This window comes from Planococcus citri, chromosome 1, assembly GCF_950023065.1.
Source record: "Planococcus citri chromosome 1, ihPlaCitr1.1, whole genome shotgun sequence".
Classification (NCBI taxonomy): Eukaryota; Metazoa; Arthropoda; class Insecta; order Hemiptera; family Pseudococcidae; genus Planococcus; species Planococcus citri.
In genome coordinates, this window is record NC_088677.1 from 58,643,729 (window position 1) to 58,669,877 (window position 26,149).

General features: G+C 34.2%; 1 protein-coding gene across 3 annotated transcripts in view; it reads left to right on the top strand.

Moving 5' to 3' along the window:
• Positions 1–26,149, top strand: part of LOC135833119 (uncharacterized) — an 88,993-nt gene that overhangs the window by 14,730 nt on the left and 48,114 nt on the right. Inside the window, exon 1 of one of the 3 annotated variants that reach the window (XM_065346751.1) lies at positions 10,234–10,379. The exons of the other annotated variants lie outside the window; for them this stretch is intronic. Within the exon in view, the coding sequence (XP_065202823.1) occupies positions 10,347–10,379 (33 nt within the window). The 5' untranslated portion in view covers positions 10,234–10,346. Of the gene's footprint in view, positions 1–10,233; positions 10,380–26,149 lie in introns of those variants that run through there. 3 annotated transcript variants of the gene reach the window in all.

Genomic DNA, 26,149 nt, shown 5'->3' on the forward strand with positions numbered 1-26,149 from the left:
CGAGTTGGCTAATCGACACGTTGTGATTTTTTTCGACGCCTTCGCAGCCAAAAATTACGTTTTTGCGGAGGTGTTATCGAATTTGCTAACCTAACGTGTCAGCGGTACACGTGACGACATCGTAATCGTATAGTCAACTTGAAATCTCTTTTCTACGAATTTTGCCGACGAATATGACTTTATTTATTTTTCCCACTAATGTATAACGACCTGTTAAACACACACTCATAGATGATGAAAAAAAAACTTGGCACGGTGTCGAGCTTGTTTCTTTATTGTCGGATGTGATTCTTAATACGTTGTCTATTAACCTACGCAACTGGACCAATCTCGTATGAGATGCACCTGTCATGATAGCTTACTCGCACCAAGAATCGGTAGCGCCTCGCCTCGTGTTCGTGTTATGGTGATTTTCTTCCAATATGTCTTACTGTCCAGTGTCCAATTGCCCGAGACCTATAGAATGACTATAGCTGGTTCTGTGAAAGATTCTGCGGTAGTTGAAGAGATGCTGGTGTTGCTAACCTTGACCGAAATAGGCATATTATCACGTGTAGTTTCGCCATACGATATGCATACGCCTAAGGTGTCCTCTCTTGTCTCTTCCCATCTACATATTTGCACCTATCTCTCCATAAATGATTACATCGTATACACATTGTTACGATCATTATAGATAATGAAGAAGCTCGTATCTTTAAACATTTATTGCCCTAGCCGACAAATGACTCTACTAGCCACTTACCAGTTTCCTTATTTCTTTGCAATGAAACTCATCTCTTACCACGATACCAGTAGAAAACCTCATTTAGAGACACGCTATTGCTATATAGGAACTAATGAGAACGTTTAAACTACGATTAAAAAGCTGGTGAAAATCGATTGTAATGGAGTAATAAATAATTTCACACGTTTGTTAAAATTTAACACGTTGTTAAATAGGTTCTAAAGTGTACATAGTACATAGTATATTCGAGTCGCGCCACTCGCGTAATATCCACTATCCAGAAGGTTGATTGAAGAACAAGGGCAGAGGAGAGGAACCGAGTGTGTAAACGACCTGCACAACCAACGACGAGGACGATCGTCGTCCATCGGCTAATTTAGCACTGCAAATGTTTCGCTCCAATTTGAAATTTCCAGCACGATAATTTTTCTAGTTAATAGGGACCGATTTGTAAAATGTTTCCGGTCTCGTGTTTCTCATCCTTTAATGTTCCAATTTTCGAGAAGATTTTCGCCAACGCTACGTTATGTTTTTAAACTCGTTCAAAGTAGTATCCTACCTGGCGGAAGGAAAAAAACAACGTTAAAAGCAAAATAAATATAAAATGTTTGCCTTTAAAAATATACCGTAAACTGGGGTAACATTGAAGGATTTTTCAGTATTTTTTATGTTTAGAGGTATAAATGGCGGAGGTAGGGGAAATGTGTGTGGTGCTTTTGATAAAGCTATGTCAGCACTATGTTTTGGCGGTTACAGAAGTTGCCTACCTTTTTCCTGTCAAGCGCAAGAGCCAAAAGAAGTGCCCTTCAAAGTTACCCAGCGTTTGGGGTAACTTTGAAGACCCCTTGAAATGTGCTTCAATCAAGGTCAAAAATTATCAAAAACATGAGTATTCACTTTTTGGTCACTTTATACGCGTCAAGCACTTACAAAATGATCCATATTCACAATTGAATTTATGAAAGAGTGCTCCAAAATGATAATTTGGAATTTTTCTAGTTTTCAGGCGTTTTTCATGCATTTTGGCCAATTTGACCAAATTTTATGATTTTTTAATGATTTCAGAGCTGTTTTTCAAGTTTTCACATCGTTTTTAACAAGTTTACAAGCATTTTCATGCATTTTTGTCCAATTTTACCAAAATTTCATGATTTTTTTATAGACTTCAAAGTTACCCCAGTTTGAATATTATTTTTTTACTCCTCAGGGAACAACTTTGGCACATGAACAAATGCGCTAATTTATAGTCGGGAGATGTACCAAGACATCTATAATGTCACTTGACTCGTTCTTTGAAAATTCAAAATTCCAGACACCAAGCTTTTCATGTTAATTAAAATTGATAAAAACAGCACTTTTTTTCGCTTGCTTTTTCACTGGTGTTGGAACCACTAGTTGAAAATGATAACATAGGAAAAATAATCGCCAAAGTGTACTCTATCCATTCCCGGTGTCAGAATTGTTCCATACTTCATAGTTCCACCGCCATGGAGCATGATATGATGAAAAACCGCACCCTTCAATGTTACCCCGCGATTTCAATGTTACCCCAGTTTACGGTACCTACTATACCTACCCGAAGTATTTGTCTTTAAATTATACTAAAATAAGTTGTATATGGGTTCGCGATACCTTCGGTGTGCCTATTTGTTTTAATTGGATGTTTACCTTAGATTTTTGAATGTACCTATGTACATTTTTTGACGGTAATTAAAAAGAGAAGAAATGAGGAAACGTGTATTTTTTAGGTCTCGATTAAACGAATATTTTTTGATAATGGCGTAAAAAAAAATGTTAAAATTATGTCTGTGTTTTGGAATGTTTGCGATGATTTTTCTGTAGCTTATTCGAAAATTATTATGGTTGGTACTGACGATGAGAAGAAGGAGAGGAGGAATTCAACGATGCACGATGGATAATTATATATCTTCGGTATTATTACGTTTTATCAAATTATTCCTACGGTTCGATTACTTTGATTGAACAGGCATGCCAGAATACGGTGATATAAAAAATTGTTTATTTCGACGTTTTTTTTTTTTTTTGGTGAGGTGTTATTTTTTTCTATAGTGGAGGGAAATTAGTTTCTAATCGAAATGTGTGGTTTTATTCGAGTCGAGCAGCATTGCATTAATTATATCTTTTTTTAAAAAAATTAATAAGTAACATTTTAATTAACTGTTTTTACGATTTATATGACACAAATCATGATTTTACGATTTAGTTGGCATAAATCGTTGTTATACTCGCGTTTACTGTCATGTTGTTGTTGTTGTTTTTGTCCCGTTTTACTTGAATTTTTAATTGCTTTCGAATTTCTATGTTGCATTATTGCGTCTTCGAAGATATCTGCTTGAAGAGAAATGATCTACTCTGATTTTCTTACCACCTACTTGAAAAATATCAAAATTTTTTTTTTCAACAGAATTGAGTGGAAAATTTTGAAGCTAGAGGGGTAGAGAGGGTGGATTATGGAATTGTATAATTAGGTTTTTTGAAGACGCACGCAGAAGTTGATTAAACCTTTAAAATAGAAAAAAAAAATATGGAAAAATGTAAGAAATGCAATTTTTTTGTAATATCGAGGAACTTGATTCTGACCATTTTAAAAATTTGTTTGGGAAAAATTCCATAAATGAAAGGGTGGGAAGGTGAGTAGGGGAGGGTAATTGTCTTTCTACAACACCTTGAATGTGCTGTTAAATGTGCTAGACTTTTCAGATGTGATTTAAATAAAAATCACTCTCGCTTCATGTAACTCGTGATTTAAATTATATGCCTTTTGAAATGATTGTCAATCCACTAATCAACAATTTCTTTTATTTTTTTGTTGCAGGTGAGTACAAATTTTTGTCACAAAAGTAGAAGGTAGTAAAGGAAGTTAATTTTCCATGGTTCACGTAAGAAACTACTAAATATTGTATACTCGTACTATTGATTATAAACTGAACTGAATTAAGTACAATCATCCAATGATTCAAATTTACATAACGCGTTCAACATTGCTAGATGTAGGTACATCCTCGTAAAATTACTTCAATTTCCTCTGGATTTTTACCTAAAGACAGCTTATAATTTACTCAGAGTTATGAACGGAAAAAGTAATCACCGTAATATTTGTTCTAACGCTCCAGAATGTTGGGAGGGGGAGGCTCGAGTGAGCCTGACTTTAAATGGGGGAGGAGGGTAAGTAAAGAGGCACTGAGGGGATGTACCAAAAGAAAATTTAACTCATTGAGCTGGAATAACATACCTATCAAATAATGTGTCACATGTCGTTTTAAATTTTTTGATAAGTATTTTGATCTAGTTTCAGGACACTAGGGGAGGGAGAAGGGGGGCTTTAAATTGGTCAAATCGAAAAAAAATCAATATTCTAAATCAAAGCTTTCAAATCAGTAAATAAAATCAAAATTCTACTGCTTTTAATTTTTTTTTTTTTGAATTTTGATGAAAAATTGTAGAAGAGCTTTTTACGTTCTAATCACCATATCTACTCGTATTCCCAATAAAACTCTGCGAGCAGATTTTATCCAACTTCGAAGTTTGACCATTTTGAAAGAAATGTCCATTGCATGATGATTGAAAAATCACAGCGTTCGCCCTCCTCCCTTTTCACCCCTACATTTCTCTCTGGAGAGACAATATGAAAATTATAGTTATTTTACTAGACTTTCGAAGACGAAGAGAACTCGTAAAAAAGTTATTTATTTTCAAGTTTCTATATTTTTCTATCAATAATTCATACCAATCGTGTTGATTATTCAATTTTCTTTAAAATCTCTTTCCTTCGTCATTAAAATTTAAACTATTTTTTGCAATGCATAGGGGCTCATTTTTGCATATTTTTTGGATCCTAAAAAATTAAAAATACATATTTTGTGGTTTTGTAGATTTTTTAGGTCATAAAATTGCTTGTTCTATTCAGCTTTATGGACATTGAAAGTGCTTTTGAGAGTAATTCCTTGAACTGCGGTAAGGGTATGTTGTTGAGGAGCTATAATTCTGGTAGGGGGAGGGTCCTTTCTATAAAATAATCGTATATTTTATGTAGAATTTATTAGAAAATTTCCCAAATTTCTACTATACTTTTCCTGCTATTTTTGGAAATCAATCATTGCAATAAAATACAGAGTGCCTACACACACTCGTAAAGTTTGAAAAAAAATCGTTGAGCACTGGTACCGCGACTTTTTCTCCAACACATTTCCTTTAAAATAATTTTTTCTAATAGAAAATTGATCTAACGTCACTCGTAGGGTAGAGAGTGTTTAAAATTTTATTTCAAACACATCTCTTGAAAAAATTCTTGTGGAAAAAAAAACAAATCGCTTTTTCGCTCCTCATTTTTGTCATTGAACTGAAGGTATTTCTTGAAAACTTATTATTTGAATTGAAAAAAACAACAACAACAGCTAATGAATTACCAAAAATAGGCTTTTCGTAGAAAATTATTCACAGTTCATTTTTTTTTTAATTTGGTTTTTAAGATAGATATTTTGAGCACTAATTGAAAAATTTTTTACTGTATTAGTATTATAAATTGATTGATGAGTGGTGATAATTTTTTTTCAATTTTTTGATTTAAATAGGTCAAGTAGGTATTGGGAAAAACAAACCAAAATTTAATTAATTTTCAAACATTTCAAGGGGAGTGGGTGGTCGTGGCTAATTTGTTGGGATGATCCTCGTATCAATCTGTGCGATTCGTAATTTTTTGAATGAAATGAGCCCATCTCAATTTGATTTTGAGCATGTATTTTGAATATTTTGGGCTGAAGATCTTGTAATTTTGTATTTTTTAGACTTAAAAGTGCAGATTTTTTCGTTTTTGGTCCTTCCTTTAAAAAATTTTGACAACATTTATTTTTTAGTCCATTGTTTATACAAATTGCTGGGGCGTTCTGATATATTTTGCCCACATTTGTCACATTTCACCCTTCAGGTTAAAACCATTCCGACTGCGAGGGCGGGCAATCTTTATTCTTGGTGTGCATATTATCAGGTTGCTGTATGTAGAATACAATATGGTGCTCGTGTATTAAACAATGCTATTCTGAGATTTCATTCATACACCCAGCGGTTAATAATTCATTGCTAAAGGAATAAAACACTCGTAATTGTTAAGGGTTCTCAAAAAGCTACACGTATACGTTGATAAGTGGTACTTAAACCACACCAATAATTAAAATCTATCCATAGGTTACTCTATCATCCATCCTATATGAACCCGTTTATAGATAGGGGCAGAGCTTTTTACTCTATTCAAAATTTCAAATGTTATTATGTGCTGAGAATAACGATTATAGGTACATATCCAAAAACTGAAGGAAAGAAAAGCAAAAAGTAACACATGGCAGCTATTTCAGAAGGTATTTATTAATTAATGGAAAGCTGAGAAAGATCGATTACGGTTTATAGTGGTTTTTATATCGTTTGAAGTACGAATAGCTGCGGATTCAATTGTTTTATGGTAACAACTAACAAGCCATTACGAGTATCCATCCAGCGATGGGCTTGTGAATTGCCCACAATGCATAGACCACTCACTACCAGCTTGGCTGCAACGTTGCTCGATGAATAATTCATCCGGGCTCGATCAAGTGTAAAAAATAGATTTTCTAAAAAGGATCGAACGTATGGGGCGTCGGCATAGCGCAATCCGGTCATTTAATTGTCGAATGATTACAACAGTAATATTATTAGAATGTAGCTATATCTACAATTCTACATGGTGGCATTTTTTAATACTTAAATGTTGCTCTTCTTGTGAAAAAATTGGCATCGAGAAGAATATAGGTACCTCACGTTTGGCTGATTATTATTCGCCACCTGTGTATAGGTATACCTACCTGAGGTATTGTCGGATATTAATTATTTTACAAATGGGAAATAATGTGATTTAGTCGCAGGATTGCGACGAGTTAGTATTCGCGGCGCAACGTTTCGGATATGTCTTGGTATATAGCGGCGTGTAATGAATAGAATACCTATTAGGTATGCGTAGATGAAATAATGAAGCTCATTAACATGCTTTATGCGGCGCTAACCTCATATTATTTCAACGTATCCTGCGTTCGTACCACGTATGGTTTCGCTGCCAGCTTTACACATTGGAAGATTTTTTTCTTTTTCCAAACCGAGTTTGGGAAAATGGGGAAGGTCTCGGCTTGGGGTAACATAACCTCACGATTTCGACGTCCGCAGGATGTACTTGTGTAGGTACTATATAAAGGAGCGCGCACACAGGACAGGAAAAACATCCGAGATGAATTTGTTGTTGGTGTATGTGTAGGTAGAGGTATACCTTATGATTTGATTATAATGATGCTTGATGTAAACGTAGGTACATACTTCACAGTTTACTTTTAAATGTATGAAGATGTTCATATACTTCTATAAACGACTGGAACATTAATTGATCGTGGCATGAGAGTGAGATACACACGTAGCAGAGAAAGAAATGCGCGCGCCAAGATGAATAGAAAATTATTTCGTGAATTTTTTATCGTTCGAGAGCTAGGTACATGAGAGATACATGGGGTGTCCACAATGTAGATAGGTACTAGGTATGTGTATGTATACCGGAGCGTTAAAAATTAATCCGCAGAATTCTTTATTCTTTTGAAGATGGTTTACCTCGAGGGTAAGCTCGTCCTTTAATACAACCTTTAACGCGTTTGATCGATTTGGTTATATCATGAAGAAGAAAATTAAACCAGCCGGTCATACCAAGTCTTTGTCTATTCTCCATTGAATATGTCGCTCATAGCTTTAGCCTGCTATGAAAATCGAGAGGAAAAAAAATGCCCCGCGTGGAAAATTTAAAGCTTTTCGTGGTTTATCGAGCGCGAAAAACAAACAGCTGCGGTCTTCTCGAGACGAGAAAATTTCTACCTTTTGGGAATCTGTTTCCCACGAGGACATGCTCGCGCTTTAGGCTCTCTGAAGACAACTCGTAAGATAAATTTTATCGGTCGAGACGACCTTGTCGTAGTACGATTAATCTGAAATACTTATTTATCTGCTAGAAAATCCTATTTTCTGCTCATTTTTTCGGGTTTTTCGTCGTGTTTAGAGAAGGCTGGTGTAATTTGATTTGTTCCATGGACACTGAAAATACAAACATTATATTATTCGTATGTATATTTTGGTCTCGGAGTAATTTACCATAATAGCAATGATAATATAGAGGTATTGAAATATGGTCACAGATGTTATACCCAAACATTACGAGTTCATGTGTGTAAATATAAAATGGTATCATAGGTCCTAATTTATTAACACTTTTTCATCCGGTTTGGTGACGTGTACGGTTCGTATGATATAATCCTATTCTACTGACTCGAAAACCTATTCGTTTTATTGATATTGTCCGCGAGGCTACTGTGCCAGTAGAATGTACTTTATATTATAACATACTAACATTGACTATACCTATAGGAAAATAGTTTCATGTCAGCGAGCATTGTAACGAGCACCGGTGATGAATATGTGGTGATACACATGTTGAGTAATTATTGACGCTTCGGTGACAAGAGACGGCAGATTTTAATTGATAGTATATCGTGACTGCATGTGCATATCAATTAGGTAGGTACGTAGAAGAAAAAACATCAGCTTTTGAAGAGAAGCATGGATGAATGACTGCATCTATGAAGACTTCACTTCACTCTGGTGTAGGTATTTGGATTTTGGAAGTGATGTTGGATATGCTGGAATGAGTTAATTGAAGGCCAATAAGGCTTTTGACGTATTGTGGGTTGCATATCGGTTTGCCTGAACTTTATCGGTTTGGTGGGCATTCTTATCAGTGAGTATCAAAATTTCATATTTTGAGCAATTTTCACAAGGTGTTTTTGAAATGTATAGCTTTTATTTAGTTTTTCCTTCAAGTTTAAACACTGTTGAATCCTGTGATGGAAAAAGATCCTCTCTTTGTCGAGGTTCAAAGACGTTTTGTCAACTTCTTTAAAACTCGACGAAGAGAGTATCTTTTTCCATTACAGGGTTTAACAGTGTTTAAAATTGAAGAAAAAACTAAATAAAAGCTATACATTTCAAAAACACCTTGTGAAAATTGCTCAAAATATGAAATTTTGATACTCACTGATAAGAATGCCCACCAAACCGATAAAGTTCAGGCAAACCGATATGCAACCCGCAATACGTCAAAAGCCTTATTAAAATTCAATGGAGATTATGTGTGATGGAAGACAGGGACTGGCGCAGTGGGTAAGATAACTTGAAGCAAGTTGGAATTCAAACTCGGTACTTGTAAGAACCCAGAAAATTTATAGGTCTTTCGAAATTTTCGATTTTTTTTTTTAGATAAGAGGAGATGCTTGTTGTGAGGTACAGTAGACTGATATCAAAAAAGTGAGTTGAAATTCCAAACCAGCGCTTATTAAAATCCAACAAACCGTAGGTCACACAAATTTTTCATTTTTTTTCTGAAATGGAGAGCGAGGCTCATTTTGAAGCTTAGGAGACTCATATCAAAAAAGTAACTCAAAATTCAGAATCAGCACCTTTGAAAACCAAACAAAGCATATGTCACACGACGTTTTCAATTTTTTCAAAATTTGGGGCTCATTGTGAAAGTTAGGGTGCTTGTACCCTAAAAACAAGCGGAAATTTGAAATCAGTAATATTGAAAACAAAACAAACAATGTGCCACATGATTTTTATTTTTTATTCAAAAATTGACCTAATTTGAGAGAAGAGGGGCATATGCCACTTTGAGGAAATGGAATCAGTAAGCTATTCAGGAATGCCAACTGCTTGGAAAAAATATGTGGTAGAATTATTCCCCCAATTTTTTTTTTTTTTTTTTTGATCTTTAACCATTCGCATTTTTTATTATTAATATATTTTCAAAAAATTAGCCCTTGAAAAAAAAAGACGAAAAAAATTTTAAATCATCAAAAAAATGATGTGGGTATTCGAAGGCAATGATTCTGATTCTGAAACCTATTGAATTCCAAAAAAGTACAATTTCAACCAATTCGCTTGAACAAATAATACATATTTTTAGTAGAAATTGAGGTTAAAATGAATTTGAACTCTTTGATTCTTTCAAACTCTTTTTTTCCTCAGAGTTTTACATTTATAAATTTTTTGACGAATAGGAGTTTTCAAAAAACTCAGTGCCCATCCTTAGCTTCAATCTCCTTCTCTGAGGCCCACTCTTGATACTGTTGAACACCACAATGTTCTTAAGCGTGGGATGTATTATGGATAAAGTTTACAAAGTCTGCCGTTTAGTCCAAAATCCTTCAAAAAAATTTCAAATTCAATTTTGAGCATTCATCTATTTAAATATCAATATCAGATCCGCTTAAAAATATGTAATATTATGTTTACTTTTCACATCACTCATTAGATTAAAACAAAATTTAATCTTCATAAATATCCAATATTTACACAGATTAGGATCAAATATCATTAATCTAATCCTATTGAGATATCACAGAACATAAAATAAATTTCCATTGCCAATCATACTGTATACCTACATATAAGCTTTTTAAACACATGAAGTTGCTTTGGCTAAAATTTTGCAGAAAATTGTGCCTTTTTTGTAAAGAAAATAATGTAATTTGTGTGGCTTTTGATAATGAAATGTGAAAGAACCATCACATACATACAGGTATGGATTATTAGATAAAAGTAATTTCCCAATTTTCTTGCTGATAAATGTGCCAAAATAAAGGCGATTGTTAAAAATTGCCACAGAAGTCACATTATTCATTTTATTCGATGAAATTCCAAAACTGGTATTTTCTGCGCTGTTTTCACGTTTCATATAAATTCATTAGTATTAAGCAATTTGTATGCTGAAAATGGCATCCCAGGTTGTTGATTTGTGCAAGTATTACTCATTGCTTCATATTCCGCAAACATCATTGTATATTTCATTCATCTATGTATGTAGTTGACTCGTCTCACAAAAATGTCGATAGCCTGCGAAAATAGAATAAAAATCATAAACCATTCGCACGTGTATACCAAATAATAATATTTCATAAGAAGAAATTTCTTTCGTGGTAGTTTTTTTTTGTTCGTTTTCAATGTTGTTCTCGAGTAGTTAATTTTATATAGTTGCAACATTTCACCAACAAAAGTTTTTCGTTGTTTTATCTTTTCAAAGATGAGTTTCCAGTCTTTTAATCTCACCGGGTTTTGAAAATGAACTAAGCTATTCCATTAAGTCGATGAAGTTATTGTTGTCATTTTTCCCCTCGTGAAAAACTGTCTTCGAGTGTTTGACTTTGAGTTAGCAACGTGAGAATTGAGAGCTAAAAAAATACACGTGCTTCGTCGTTTTAGTCGTCGTCGTCGACTCGACTCGTCGTTGCAATTTATTCACCTTTTGTTTTTTTTTTGCACTGATGAGATTCGCAATGATTGACGATAATTTTTAACGTACAGATAGCCTTGGAGTTATATAAGATGATGCTGTTTAACAGATTTGCCTCTGAGTATGAATTAGGTAGGTAGGTACGTATTCGTGTGATGGTAATTGTCGAGTTTTATGTTCACTGTGCAGTATTAATTTGATGTTTCAATTCATAAATGTAAGTTATTATGGTGAAATAAACGTCGGAATTAATGATTAATTGAATCTGCGGAAGATATTCGAGTATAATGATCTTCAGGTCACTTCCATTATAAATTCGTTTTCGTACCTACATCTACCCTAGGAATTTTTGCTCATTCCTTGTTCCGGGAAAGGGAAACCTGTTGTAAAGAACCCATCCCTATAGATCTGATTTCTGTAATCTACTGAGTCGTTGATGTGAAATCTGATGTTCTTATTCCTTTGTCCCTTCCCCCACTCCCATAGATGCGCGTTTGTTGTTGCGTTTTGATGTTCCAGTATTCCACGTTACCCTTCCCCTCTCTATCAGTTAATTCTCTAGATCCCAAGTGACCCCCTACCACTATAGATGCTTCTGTATCATTCCATAATTATGATATTTTGTTGTAGTGCCCTGCTGCCCTATAGGTTCTTCCTTTGTCATCCTATATTCCACTCCCACATCTTTTGTTGATTTCTTTTCTTTTATCAGCTACTTCGTTGCTGCAAAGTTTTCAAAGTACATAACTCTGCAGAGTATTTCTTCCGCCAATTCCCTTATTTGGAAAATATACCTACCTATCTAATGAATCGTGCGAAAAGATTTTAATAATCGTGACCTGTGTTTTACGATAGTTTCAACAAACAACGCAAATCTATTTTAATGAAATGACAAATTTTTCATTCCCATTCTCATTCGAGCAAAAACTACTTTAGCCGAATAAAAAATAACTACTCGCATACTCGAAGTAAACTGGGTAAATAGCATCGAATACACCTCTAACCAGTCCTTGATTTTATTCCGCTACCTACAAATCACGGTAGCACGTTTTTTTATTTTTTACCGCAAACGATGACGATAGTGCATCTTGACCATAGTAAGAGTCTATAATACTACTGAGAATGACTCACCATTTGCTAACGAGTTTAATCATAATTAATGACAAAACAGTTTATTTGGAACTGTCGATACGGAGGAGTGCTCCTTGTTCAAATATCACACAAATATTCGTACTTAAACGCCAACTGGGTAAACAATCGATGTAATTTCATTTCGCGCATCTAATTACCTGATGGCAACATAATTCCACGTGAGATAATGAGAAGCTAATTTTTTTCTCTATCGAGAGAAAACTCTACACTGAGTCGAATTTAAAGACTAGCGAGTCTTTTATTCCAGATACTATGTTAAATGAGTCATAGATCAAAGGTTTTATAGGTCAAGTTTTTAATATCGGTTCATTCGATGGTTTATATTATTTTTTTCTTCTTTTTCAAATGGTACTGGCACGGTGTAAACTTTGGTAAATTTTTTTTCATTATGACGAATTAAATGTTACTGCAGAATGTGTTACTGCTGATGCGATGCGACGCGACTCGACGCCGGAGATGCAATCTTGTATATTATGAGGTCATCGACAGAGTAGGGTAATCGTCAAGGATGACTTTTCAGTCTTGTAGTTTGTCTAATTAGCCTAACACGATCGAAAAAAATCTCACGAATATGAGAAAATTTCAGTTTTATTGACAGAAGGTTGAAAGACATTTTATCAGTTTTGAATTTTTAGATAAGTAATTTTTTCTATCCGAAATGAATAAATATTATCAGTGGAAAAGAGGAAATAATGTATGGTGTGATATTCGATTGTATTTTTTTCTTCTTTTTTCGTCCATATGAATTATGATTATAATAAGTTGTGATAAGAAGACCTGTGTACCGTAAACACTGTGATAAGGGGTATTATTTGAAGAATAATTAAACGATAAATTGGTACTATTTACAACATTGTACTACGCCGCCAAGTTTGTTTTAAAGGAAACTTTGTAATCATCCATATGCACAAGAAATTTATTACGTGAGTTGAAATGTACATACCTAATACCTATGCATTGTACGATATTTTCACGTCATAATCGAATGTGTAGAATATCGAACTGTAAATGAATACATGGTGTGTTTGTATCCCAGTCTTGGTTATCTGCTCTGAAATATCAATAGTTTTTGGCCACTTTTTGATTCAAATTTCATGGCATTTTTTCAATTTTTTTTTTTTTGGATATTCAATTTTATTGGAATTTGATCAAATTTTACATCATTTTCAACGTTTTTTTTTTCAAATACCTACATTTTTACTGTTTTTTCTTCAAGTTCTATGATGTTTTTTCAATTTCTCATCGTTTTGAATTAATTTTATTCCAATTTAACGAATTCTTTCAACATTTCAAATAGTTTTATCCATTCAAAGTTCCAATTAAACATTAAAAAAAAAGAAAATCTTCTCATATACGTACAGATCTCTATTTATTTCCTTCTTCATACCTACACAGCATCATAATTTCAAACTAACAACGAATATGTATTGCTCGCCGGTATAGGAAAAAAACTAGATTGAAATCATAAATATTGTAAAATAATGCCTTAACGTCACGGTAGTTAGTCGAGTAGGTAATACTTATTATCTCGTCGTTTACTGTACCTATTATCGGCGCGAAAATAAAAACCTTATTGCGGATTTAGTCACGAAAAATCATTTGTAAATGTCCGATAAAGTGCACGCGTCATTCGCCTTAGGTTTTATCATTGTAACGTAAACACAACAGGGTTATTTTGGACAATAAATACGAGTACATATACGTATAATCAGTATTTTTATTTTTAGTTTATATTTAAGATTTACTATACGTATGTACCATTATACGCGAATCGTGCCGCTGCGGGTTTAATTGCGTCATATTATTGGAGTCGTAGAAAACGTAATTGGTGCGATTTGACGCCGAATAATAACACCAAGATGCATTATTGACGAAAGAACACAATTTGATGTGTATTTTTACCATCGTAACCAATAATCATGTTTACTGCGGGGACGTACGTTGACAGGGACATATGGGACCCGCATTTGATGCAGATTTTTTTTTTTTACTGTGTGGTGAAACACGAGGATGACGAAGAGAAGAAATTTTTTTCTGGCACTCCTCTCTTGTACGATGAATGTGTAATCGAAAGGAAATGACAATGTTGATCGCGATGTTTTGTTTAGACTAAAGTGAACTTGTCGTTTATTATTATCAGTCGATAGATAACGCGTTGATGTGAAAATTTGAAGGATTTATCATTAAGCTCTCGTATTGACACTTTTTGTCGGAGAAAGGGGGGAAATACATGTGACCTTTGAAAAAATGAGTCTAGTCTTGAGTTTTAATTGAAAGGAAAAACGAGTTCATGTTCAAGGACGTGAGATATAGATAATGTTAGTATTTGTATTTAGGAAAATAGGTAGGTAAATATTAAAAGAAAGAAGGAAAAATTCAATAAAAATAATGCCATGTTAACACTTGTGGGAGGATAAGGTCAATGAATCAGCTTGAGTCAATTTACTCACACTTTTAGCTCCAATGTTTGGAAATTTGTCATGCAAGTTAAGGTTCCCTCTACAAATGACCCATCCCAAAATTTTTGTATTTTTTTTGAGCTTTTTGGACCTCCAAAATTCGAATTTAAAAATTCTTAAAATGATCCCTACGCCTCTAGTTATGCACTGACGGAAACATATCGCTTAAAAATATTTCTAAACAATTTGCCCACCCTTAAGCCAATTTTCAGACTGTCTTGATTTCTAGAAAACCTCCCTAGATTATCAAAAAAGTATTTTTTTCACAACGATTTTTGTACTTGAATTTTTAATATTCTTTTTTCAGCATGAAATCTGAAATTTTCCTGAAAAATGTAGTCCAAAAATCAAATTTTGAAAACTTAATTTTCCCACTCAAAAAGTCGTCCTAAAAATCTGAAATTTTAAAATTCAACAAACCGAACTGCCCCAAGATGCACTTGTTTGCAGCCGTCATTAGGCCCATTTTTCAAGATTCGGTTTTTCATGAAAAATTTTAGATTTCAGGCAGAAGAAAGTATGATTAAAATTTAAAGAAATGAATCATTCAATCACACTGATTTTCCACAATTTTACTCGAAATTGTCAAAAACAAATTATCCTAAAATCAATTTATGAGCACTTTGCTTGTAGAAAATTTTTTGCTGTGCAATTTTATTGTCTTTTATTTCATTTGTTAAAAAAACATTCATTTTACATAGACATTCATTTTTTTATCTTGAAAAAATGTATTTTTAGGAATACCAAGGGTTCTTCGAAAAATGCTAATAAAGCCTGATAAGTACATACGTAACATTATTGAGGAACATCTAATAAAAAACACCAACCTCACAAACAAATCTAACCCCCCCCCCACTTTAGGGGTGTAATAATCTTGTAATTATAAACATTAAACACCCAACAAAAAAAACAAAAAAAAATTTGTCTTACATGCTAAAATTTTCTGGAATTTTTTTCATAGCAAAAAATTGATTGATGGGTCGTAGACAACATCGGAAAGTAAAAATTAGAAGAAACGAAATTATGGAGCATGAAATTTTTCAATTGTGGAGTGTGATTAATTTTTTTCCTCTGAAGGTTTTGGTTTTGAAATAGGTATTTATAACAAAAATGAAAAGCTCCACTTCAACATGACACTCTGTGAACTGAATCTCGTAATTATGATTCAATTCTAAGTTAGAAAAATGTGATACTAATAGATGTTTTTTTTATTTGTTTTCAGGTGAGTACCAAATTTTCGTCTTGGTATTAAAGAAATGTTCAAGTTTGCATGGGTAAGTTACATCTATGATTTAACTCGTATTTTACCTCGAAATTTTACGCTTTGATGACCCTCCCTGACACCTCCATCCCTCCTTCCTCTATATCATTCTGTGTAGTTCTTGAATGAGGTGATGTAGGCGATGGAAAAATTCTTGCTGAAAAAATAATACAATAATTTATTTGGAAAAATTTCAATTGATTGTCTAAATTTTGAAAGAAATATACCTACTTCGTCGTCGTCGTCGTAGTCGCGCTCCTTTACAGGAGATAGCGTATACTTCCATCTATATCAGCCGGTTTCTAGCGTATCTGATAGTTTCTTTCAGGGTCTTACAGGGAGAGTTGGCCGGTGAGTTTGTTGTTAACATCTCCGATCGTTTCCTCCCTCTTGTAGTTCTTCCTTGAATTTTCCCCTGTACCGCTAGCATGAAAATACCGTTTTCTCGTATTTTATGAGCTAGATACTTTAGCTTTCTGTTCTTTATATCTTCTACTACGACTTTCCGCTCCTCTCCTATTCTTGCTAATACTTCCTGGTTGGTGATGAAGTCCTTCCATGAGATCCGTAGTAGCCTTCGATAGCACCACATCTCAAAAGCAGATACTTTCTTCTCGCATTCTGCACTCATGGTCCATGTTTCACAGGAATACTTCAGAACGGTCCATACGTAGCATCGCATAATTCTCTTTCTCAGAGCTAGACTCATCGTTCGATTTCCCAGCACATTGGCTAGGTTGTTAAAGGCGCTTTTTGCCATTCCAATCCGTGATTTAATTTCTTTATGATCTCTACCAATGATATTTATTAACGTTGAACTTTTCATAAAATATTTCTTCGTAATGAAACTGCCAATCAAAGTCCATGAAAAAACAAACATGCTCGAGGAGAGAGAGGTAGGTACTTTTTTGTGGAAATTCTAAGCATGAAAAATATACATTAAAAAAAAAGAAAAAAAAACACGAGCTTTCATTCTCAAAAACTTGCAGATATCCTGAATTTTATTTCTTACCTATATTTTTCATAACTTTTTAGTAGCCTTTGTTTTGAAAAAATTGTTTAAACCTTACGCCATTTCATCCAAAAACCATTTTGTTGGAATGGTAATAGGCAACAGCCTCATCTCATTTTTCTTTATTTTCTAAACATTTTTCAAAATTTTTCCCGTTACTTTTACATATGATTCGATGCCTATTTCCCAGTCTCTGCTAAGGTGGGTGGTTAGTGCACTTTTTTTTTCAAATTTTGGAAAATTGGGTTATCTCAATGGTGGTCAGATGGACTGTTGGACGCCACTAGACGTACCAAAAAATTTTCAGATCTCTAGCTTTCATCGGCAGGATCCAAAGCTTGAAAATTTTAAATAAAACTGAATTCAATGGTTCCAAAAACACGTGTATGATTTCCCCAAAAAACGATAAATTTTAGACACACACGGTTTTTTTTTCTTCTCAGCTCTTTTTACTTTTTTAAGAACACGAGAGGTTTTTATTCATTTTTAACTCAAAATCAATTTTTAATTTTATTGTAAGTATTTTTAAAATTTTAAAACAGCGGATCCAAGCTTTTATAAGGATTGGAATTTGAAATTGGCATTCTCATTTCAGCTCATTTCATCACCATTGAGATACCTACCAACTTTTTTGACACACTCGTAAGTACAAAAAAAATTTACTTTAATCATCATTCATCATTTATTTCATTTTTGTTCCTGGAGAAAATTCAAATCATTAGTTCCCAAATTCTTCCGATTCTGATTCATCAAGTCGAATCAATAACCAGAATTTCGACATTACATAGGTACCTACCTAATCTTTGTTATCGAAAAATGATTAATTTATTCTTTGAAGTTTCTATGTGGTTCTATAAGCTCGTTGAACTGGTAATTTCAAGAATCAGATGAAATGGGATCTATCTAATATACTGGGAAAATTTCAACCTCATTTCACTTAGAAATTTCAAAACCAAATTGTACTTATGCTACTTTTTTACATTTATTTTTCCATCAAATACGAGTACCTTCTGGCGGATGATTTTATCTACTTCTAAAGGATCTCGTCAAAATAGGAAACTACCATATCTCTTCACAGTTTGAGGCTTTTAGCCAGACATCCAATTAACCCCCCCCCCTCTTCTATTCTCTCTCTCAAAAGACAAACAACAAAAACAATCCTTTCGCAGTTACATAGTAATTTGTCAAAGTACACTTTCATTCACAGCGAAACATCTCTCGCAGTCTTAGATGTAGATTTACATATTCAATGCCAACCCATATAAACAAAAGTGAAACGTCTCTTGAACATTTCGTCGTTTAAATCGCGAATAAATCAATCAAACAGAACATAACTAGATAGTTGTCCAACGAACATAAAAATGCTTTCCTAACATTACATAACTCGGGCACATAAGCATCATCTACGAAGGAAAAAAAAATCAAAAGTTACACGCGAAACAAGATTGAGACTTATGCGAAATCACCTGTACAAACAGCAGAGTGCATCGTACTCGTACATAAAACAAGTTTTTCATTATACATTGTATAGCTTATACACTCGTACGACGACGATCGAGATCGACTTTCGCTACTTTTAGGTGGTTGTTGTAGCGCCTGCAAAACACGCGAGTAAATCAACCGTAGATACGATTAGTAGCCAGATTTTTACGTATGCATACGGTTAGAATTATACCGGATGACCATATCTTACAGGGCTGGGCGTGCGTTCACCGTTATAATATCTACGTATCTCTCTCTTCGAACATAATATTATTGGTATATGCAGAAAGCAACAGCATACACCGAAACATGAAAAACGTGATATCGTATAGACGAGAAATTAAAAAAGAAAAAAAAACCACATCCACATCATATCGTCTGGTAACTCTATGCTTAATTTATTCGTTCGCTTGTCTCAAACAATGCTTCTTCAATGGGGAACTAAAGAACAAACTTTTTTCATTTCCTAACCATATTTAGAAGTACATTGGTTCGCGTGTCTCTCTTTCTCTGTATATGTCATTTAAAAGGAGAAAAAAAGGACGAACTTTTACTTTCCAATTTAGTACTGTGCGCTCTTGAGTATACTCGTACATCCATGTGTTAGAGTGTATCTTTGATAATGCTATGAACTCAGCACTGGTATGGCGATATATATGTACCATATGAATATTTCGTGTGTGTAATTACCCGGATTACTTTGGTCGCGGAGGAGAGGTTTTGTTATTCTCAAGATGTCGTTCCCGCGTTAGTTTCAAGTAGGTATAAGGCTAGATGCGCCGATCTCTCTCTTTAATCAAACACGACACACGCGATGGTGTTGTAGAATTTTCTTCCAAAATGAGAAACGACTCTTTGATAGTATGGTTTGGTGAAAAAACAAAAACAACGTAGGAATTTCAACCGTGAACAATCGAACTTTGCGAGGATAGAGACGAAGAGAATTGCGAAACGTCACGTGCGATAAAAAAAAAGGTTATTACAGGATTTTCTCCAAATTCAATTATCGAAGCGATATGCGATGTCAAAATTTCGCCACGTTTTCGATATTAAAAAAGATGGAATTTTCGGCTTTAGGCGACCTTTGTATAAATTGCTCGAAGAAATACAACGCTCGTCGATATGTCAATTCATTGGCCGAAATTTCGTTAAATGGAAAGGACAAAGGATAAGGATCTGTATACAATATTTTTCATTTTTCGTATTAAATCACTTTGTACAAATTTTTATTATTTTTTCGAAAGTTTAATGATATTATCAACGGTGATTCGATATTTTCAATTTTTGTGGCAATTTAACGTACAAAGGAACCTCGTTAACTCGTCACCCCCGATTTAGCTGAAATTTGGCTCACTGAAAGTTCATGTCACAAAGACCTCAAAATCAAATTTTCAGCAACCGAAGTTAACAATAACGCATTCTGGAGTGTTTCCAGTGTGCTGGAGAAAACCTCATTCTTTGCTAGGGATTCTAGTTCCTCTTGAACTCGATTGCAATCGATTCAGGGGTCGATTTTAGGGTATAATCGAAGTTTTTGATAGTTTTCTCCAGAAGTACCCGGTACTGGAATTTTTTTAAAATGTGGAATATTCAACTTGTAAAAAAAATACCCCCGTGTGAACTCGTCACTTCGCATTTGGCGATTTAATCGCCCTAATCGATTGAAAATATCGAACTTATGGTAGGATTAAAATTTCAGCTGCCAAAGTTAATTACATCGTTTTCTGGAGCGATTCCAGTGTACTGGAGAAAAACTTAACTTTTGCTGGAGGCTCCAGGTCGTCTTGAAAACCATCTCAATCAATTCGAGGTGTCAACTTTAGTATCCAAACTAATTTCAGATTTTCATCTCGTGGCTTATCAATTTTTTTTATGAAAATCTTGTCAGTAGGTAAAATGGGTTATTTCAGAAACATTTCAAAAATTCGCCAAAATTCGAAAAATCAACTTCGGCAGCTGAAAATTTGGTTCTGAGATGTGGGTGATATAAACTTTGAGCGAACAAAATTTTAGCCAAATTGGAGGTGACTAGTTGACGGAGGTTCCCTCGTAAGTTTTTCTGAAGTTTAAACAATTTTCGTGAAATTTTGGATCAATTTTTATAACAATTTTTTTGGATTTTTTTTGTTTTCTGAACGATTTTTATCACGTTCTAGCAATTTTTTAAATACGTAATTTACCAATTTCAAAGTCATTTTCTCCTATTTTTACGCAGATTTAATGAATTTTTTCCAGTAATTTTCATGGAATTTTTGAGCAATATTTGTTAAATAATTATTAAGCTGTGTTATGATAATTATTTCTTCGACTACCTACTTTGTTATAGGTAATTTTCAGATTTATTAAACAAATTTTCCTCTCACTGCTATTTTCAAAAATTTCGAATCAGTTTGATTTTTTTAAATGTAAGATGTTTTAACAATTTTTGTAATTATTTCACTCGCTAAAAAATTAAATGCGAAAAAAAGTCACTCAAAAATAATATGGAATGTGTGAAACACTCAATCCCATCCACGAGGATCTGTTTCAAAGTCGTGTGAAGCGATTAAAATTAGTTTTCTAAAATTAAAAACCCCGATCTAATGATCTGTCTATGGAAATAAATTTCAAGATCATCCATAATCTGTAGCCACAAATTATCCGAAATACGCATAATTATTAATTAAAAGTGCAAAATATACGACCAAATGGCACATTATAATAATTATAATTTTAGCAAATTCAAATTCCATTTCCATTTGGAACCGTCACGTTGACAGAATAAGTATCGCAGGTCTGGATTATTTCACTTGTACCAAAATATTATTGTACTGCCATAAGATGTTTAGTAGTACATGCTATAATCAAGATTATACGATGTTTTTGATCTCTAACCCGCCACCTCTGCAGTAGGCTAAAGGCCGCCGACGAAATTATTAAAATGGAGATATTAACGGTAATAAGGAAGCGAAGTTTTATCGTGATGTAATTATTAAAGATTAAATGAAATCTGGGAGGTTTGCCAACCTATGGATCTTGCAAATGGTACTCGGTACTTTCGGATCAAGGGCCAAGAATTATGGCGATGCGATGCGATGCTGAAGATGCTCCACCCGCCGCCGCACTTCCTGTTAGTACCGGATTTTATTTAATGATGATGAAATGTGAATTGTGAATTTTTAGTGCAAGATGGAATTGATTATAACGAGGTGATTTCTGGCATAATGGCATAATGTCGAGTATAACTTGTCGAAGAAGTTTTTTTTTGTTCGAAGAGTTGATTTTAATTTTAAGGTTCCTTTTTAAGGTAAGATGGCGGTTGTCTCTACTTCCCATAGTTCCATCGAAATTGAAAATTTTTCAAACTGCATCAAAAATTGGGTAGGGAAAAGGGTCATAGCTGGAATTTCAGAACATACTCTTTTTGAAATCCGGACACCTCGAATAGCTCCTTTGTTAGCATGGCTTTCTACCTCCCTTCCTATCCTTCCATTATACTCGTATAACAACTTGACGACAATCCGGATGTTGCCCTCGAAGACAAAAAAAAGCTGTAAATGAAATGGCAAAAAATATCGTCTCAAAATTTAAAAAGAAATTCAACGAAAAACTATTATTGTTTTGACTCACGATAGAAGTTTTAACTTTTTACAAATTCTTTCAAGCATTTCTTTCATGGTTTAGAATTTTCTTTCTTTTCTCGTTTCAATTCCAGGTTACCTTGTTGTGTTTTTTTTCACCGTACGCTTTCTGTATCAAGTCTTTGAAACACTCTTGGATCGAAAATTTTCTCCGTTAATTTCGCGACGATGGCGAATTAAAGTGGGTTTTTCAGCCTTAGGCTGAGTTTTGTTTCGCGGTTGAGGTACTCGTATTTTTTTCACTACCCACAAACCTTTTTCTGACATCGATTACGATTTAATTACTTAACTCGAAAACCAAGTGCTGGTTTACGATAAAGGAAAATATATACAGACAGTTTGGGTAAAAGCGAATTAATAGAACGGTTAATCCGTACTCGTTGATCATTTTAATCACTCGTAATCATTTGCATATCTCGGTAGTGTTTTCGTTGTTGTTGTGGCGAAATAATCGAGTCATTGCGTTCACTTTGGTTGCTGTTGTGGCGGAAAAAACCTATTCTGGGTGAAAATAAATTCGAATGCACGATTTCACGTACGGATGCTCGCCTCAGCCTTCTTCTTCATCGTCGTCGTCATCGTCATTGCCGCTAAATCATAGTTAAAATTACGCGCTATTAAAGAAAACAAAAGGAAAGTGTAATTTTCGTATCTTCGTTCGCCATAACTATAGCCTGAGGTATTAATCGTACACGAATTTACTCTCAGTAGAAGAAGCGAACCGATTCTACGGTCTGTTTGGAGCTTTGTTTAGGTACCTACCTACGTGGCCTTAATGAAACTTCAGCCATATCTATAGGAAATTTTTCGTCTAATATTCGATTAAGGTGGCATCAGTGATGGATTTTTTCACCCAGCCTATTGCTAAATTATTTCAAAGAGGTTGTATCGGTCTGTTTTCCTCACCTTCTCATCGTGCTTTGTTTGTTGTTAATTCCTACTCGAATGAGAGGTGAACTGAGAGGTGAAATCAAAGAAAACACAGCGCAGATAAACTTTAACGTTTAAATTACGTCACTCTCCTCGACTCGAAGAATGAAAAAAAAAAAACGACTAAGACTCTCAGTTCAGTGTTTTTCTCATTATGCTAAGAATATCATCAAAAAGTAAGTAAAGTAAGGTATCTGGAAGCGCGACGAAAGAAACGATAAACAATGGCGAAGAATTCCTACGCTAAGAGTAAGAAAAAGGTAGGTACTCGTCGTCTTTAGCAGGCGCGGGCGTTTTTGTTTGGAGTTGGTCGTTTTTCTCATTAAATAAAATTAATTTCGCGTGGCGACGATCGCGAATATAGCGAATAAGTATACGAAGAAAATCAACGACGACAAAAAGGCTCCACCAACCATTGTGGAGCAGCAACAACGGTGCAAAGTTAAAGCGCCCATATAAATTACAACCGGCGTAATTCCACAAAGTAATCGCTTTGCTTGCCGAAAATTTCATCAACGAAATTCGACGTTACGTTGTTTTTCTTGGCTTTTAGCTGCTCGGTAATTATTCGCTTCTGTAAAGTTAGTGAGGTATATTTTTCTTAAAGTAATTTTAAAACGCGAATAAGGTCGTAAATTCAAAGAGGTTAAATTGAAAATACCCTCAGCGGTGATAGATTTACCGGTGAGGTTTTAATTCTCCATCTCTCTCCGTTGGTTGCTCGCTCTCCAAAGGGTTGAACTACCTGTGGCACGATCTATTCCTTGTGTTCTATCGCTATAGCAGGTAGTTCAAGTGGCAGTGGATCGTATAGTATACCATAGAAAGACGCTCTCACGTACGTGTATTTAAGCTACGTTTAATTACGCAGCCGGTATAACAAATGTTGCTAATTTAACTCGCGGCGCAACTCGATGGAACATCTGCTATTAGAGGTTCGCGAATAAGCACGTGTGTGTCTCAGTAGTAGTGCCCTTTTTCCAACCATCGAACCAACTTAACGAAATTTTAATTTACCAACCAAGGTTTCTGGATAGGTAACTGGGTCGAAGTTTACCTGTAGGGCGAATTTATTTGGAATTTTGCTCGTTATGTGTCCAGTAGTGATGGTGGCAATTTTTTAGATTCGTTGATTAATGTTGCATGCCTACGATGTTACAATTTGGAAATTGGGTTTTCTTGGCTGGATGAAGGGGAGGAGGGAATTGGATCGATGTTAAATTTGGAGATTTTGTTGAATGATGGATCAGAACCGAGAATAAGAAAAATTTGCGATAAAATTGAGCGTTCTAATTTTGCTCAAAAAGTCTCATAAACAAAATTCTCCTCGAAATCTGTTTTTTGGCAGAAACCAGAATTCTGTCACAAAAGTGTAATAGTTGAGATTTTTTCAACAGAAAAATGTGATTATTTTATCTAGTAGATTATTTTTGACTTGTTGAGATGTTTCAAGCGAAATTTAGAAAGCTTAATTGAAAAAAAGTTGGGGAATTTTGACCAAATTTATTGGAAACCTTCATTTTGAGTTGAAAGTCCCTCAGACAAAATTTCAGCTCTGAAGGTGCTCCTAGAGAGTAATACAGGTTCTCAAGGAGGGGGGGGGTATTTTTGAAAAAGAATTGTGGTTTTTTTTCGTTCCAGCCCTTTCACCACCTGTTTGGGAAAAATGGACCAGTTCCAGAAGACAGGTTTTGAGATTTTGCATCCACCTAGGCCATTACGATCAAAATCCAAGACCTTTTTAAGGGTTCTAAAGAGGGATTAGAAGTTTTCAAATTGCTTGATTTTGGGTAAATTTTTGTTTTGTAAATTTTTTCTTCCGGAATAGGTATTTCATAAGCCTCAACATCGAAAGATATCATTTCTGAAACTGAAGGAATATTTTGGTATGCTTATTTTTGTGTTATTGTTGCAAATCTAATAAGACCGAAAAAATTAATAAATTTTTGGCCATTTTTCTCAATTTTTTGAAATTTGCTATGACCAAAAAATCTGCACCACTACGTTCAAAAATATTTTATCAGTTTTAGAAACTATATTTTTCAATGTTTTGGCTTAATAAATGTGATATATTTGAGAGGAAAAAATTTTCAAAACTCAAATTTATGCAAAAATAAGTAATTTGCAAATTTTTAACCACCCAGTAGAATCCTAAAAGTGGTCTTGGATTTTGATATCAATGACTTAGGTCGGCGCAGAATCCCAAGGGTAAGCGGTAGAGAGAAAAAATCACGATTTTGGCGATTTTTTTGAAAATGCTCCCTCTTTGAGAACCCATTTCTCTCTTCGAGAAGCATCTCCGGAGTGAAAATTTTTCCGAGTGACTTTCAACTCAAAGTGAAGATCTCCACTGAATTTAGTCAAAATCTTACGACTTTTTTTTCGCGACCCACCCTTACGTAGACTACCTCTACTTTTACGGAATAGAACTGAGCAGAAATGAATACCTACCCAAAAAAGTCTCCAAATATTGAGAATGTTTTCTCAAAGAAAGAGAGAGGATCTGAAAAATACTTTCCAATCTTGAGTATGCATTTTGTTAAGGGTGGAGGGAACATATCTAAGAAACATTATGTGCAAGAATCACCAAAAATTTTGAAAACGTACTACGTACAAAAGTCTTGTCTTTGATTTTGAGGAATTTACTAGTGACCGTGTTTAAGTATTTACCTCAATTACCTACCTATATAAAATTCTGAATTTTTCATAGAAATCCGGACAAATTTGAATTTTTACAAAATCAAAAAATGAAATTTTAGACCTGCAAATGTCGTTTTTTTGGTGCATGTAAGCAGGTCCCTGCTCTTGAAAGCCCTTAATTCATTTTTTTTCGCTTGGTATTGGAAAAATTAGATTTCAATTTGAAGGTATGCAAGTTGAGGAAACGAGGTTCAAAGTTGAAAATAAAATACTTACTGAGTAGGGAAAATCAGAAAAAATGCATTCGATATCAGATCACCATAGAAAATTTTTTCTCAAACTAAAAATGAAATTCAAAATAACTGCCAAACAATTTAACCTAAATCGCTGCTGAAAAATTCATTCAAAATCGAAATCATCATCAAAAAAATCTTGAACTAAATTTTAAAAATTAAATTCAAATCAACGCAAAAGAATTTATTTGAATTATTAATCATCTCAAA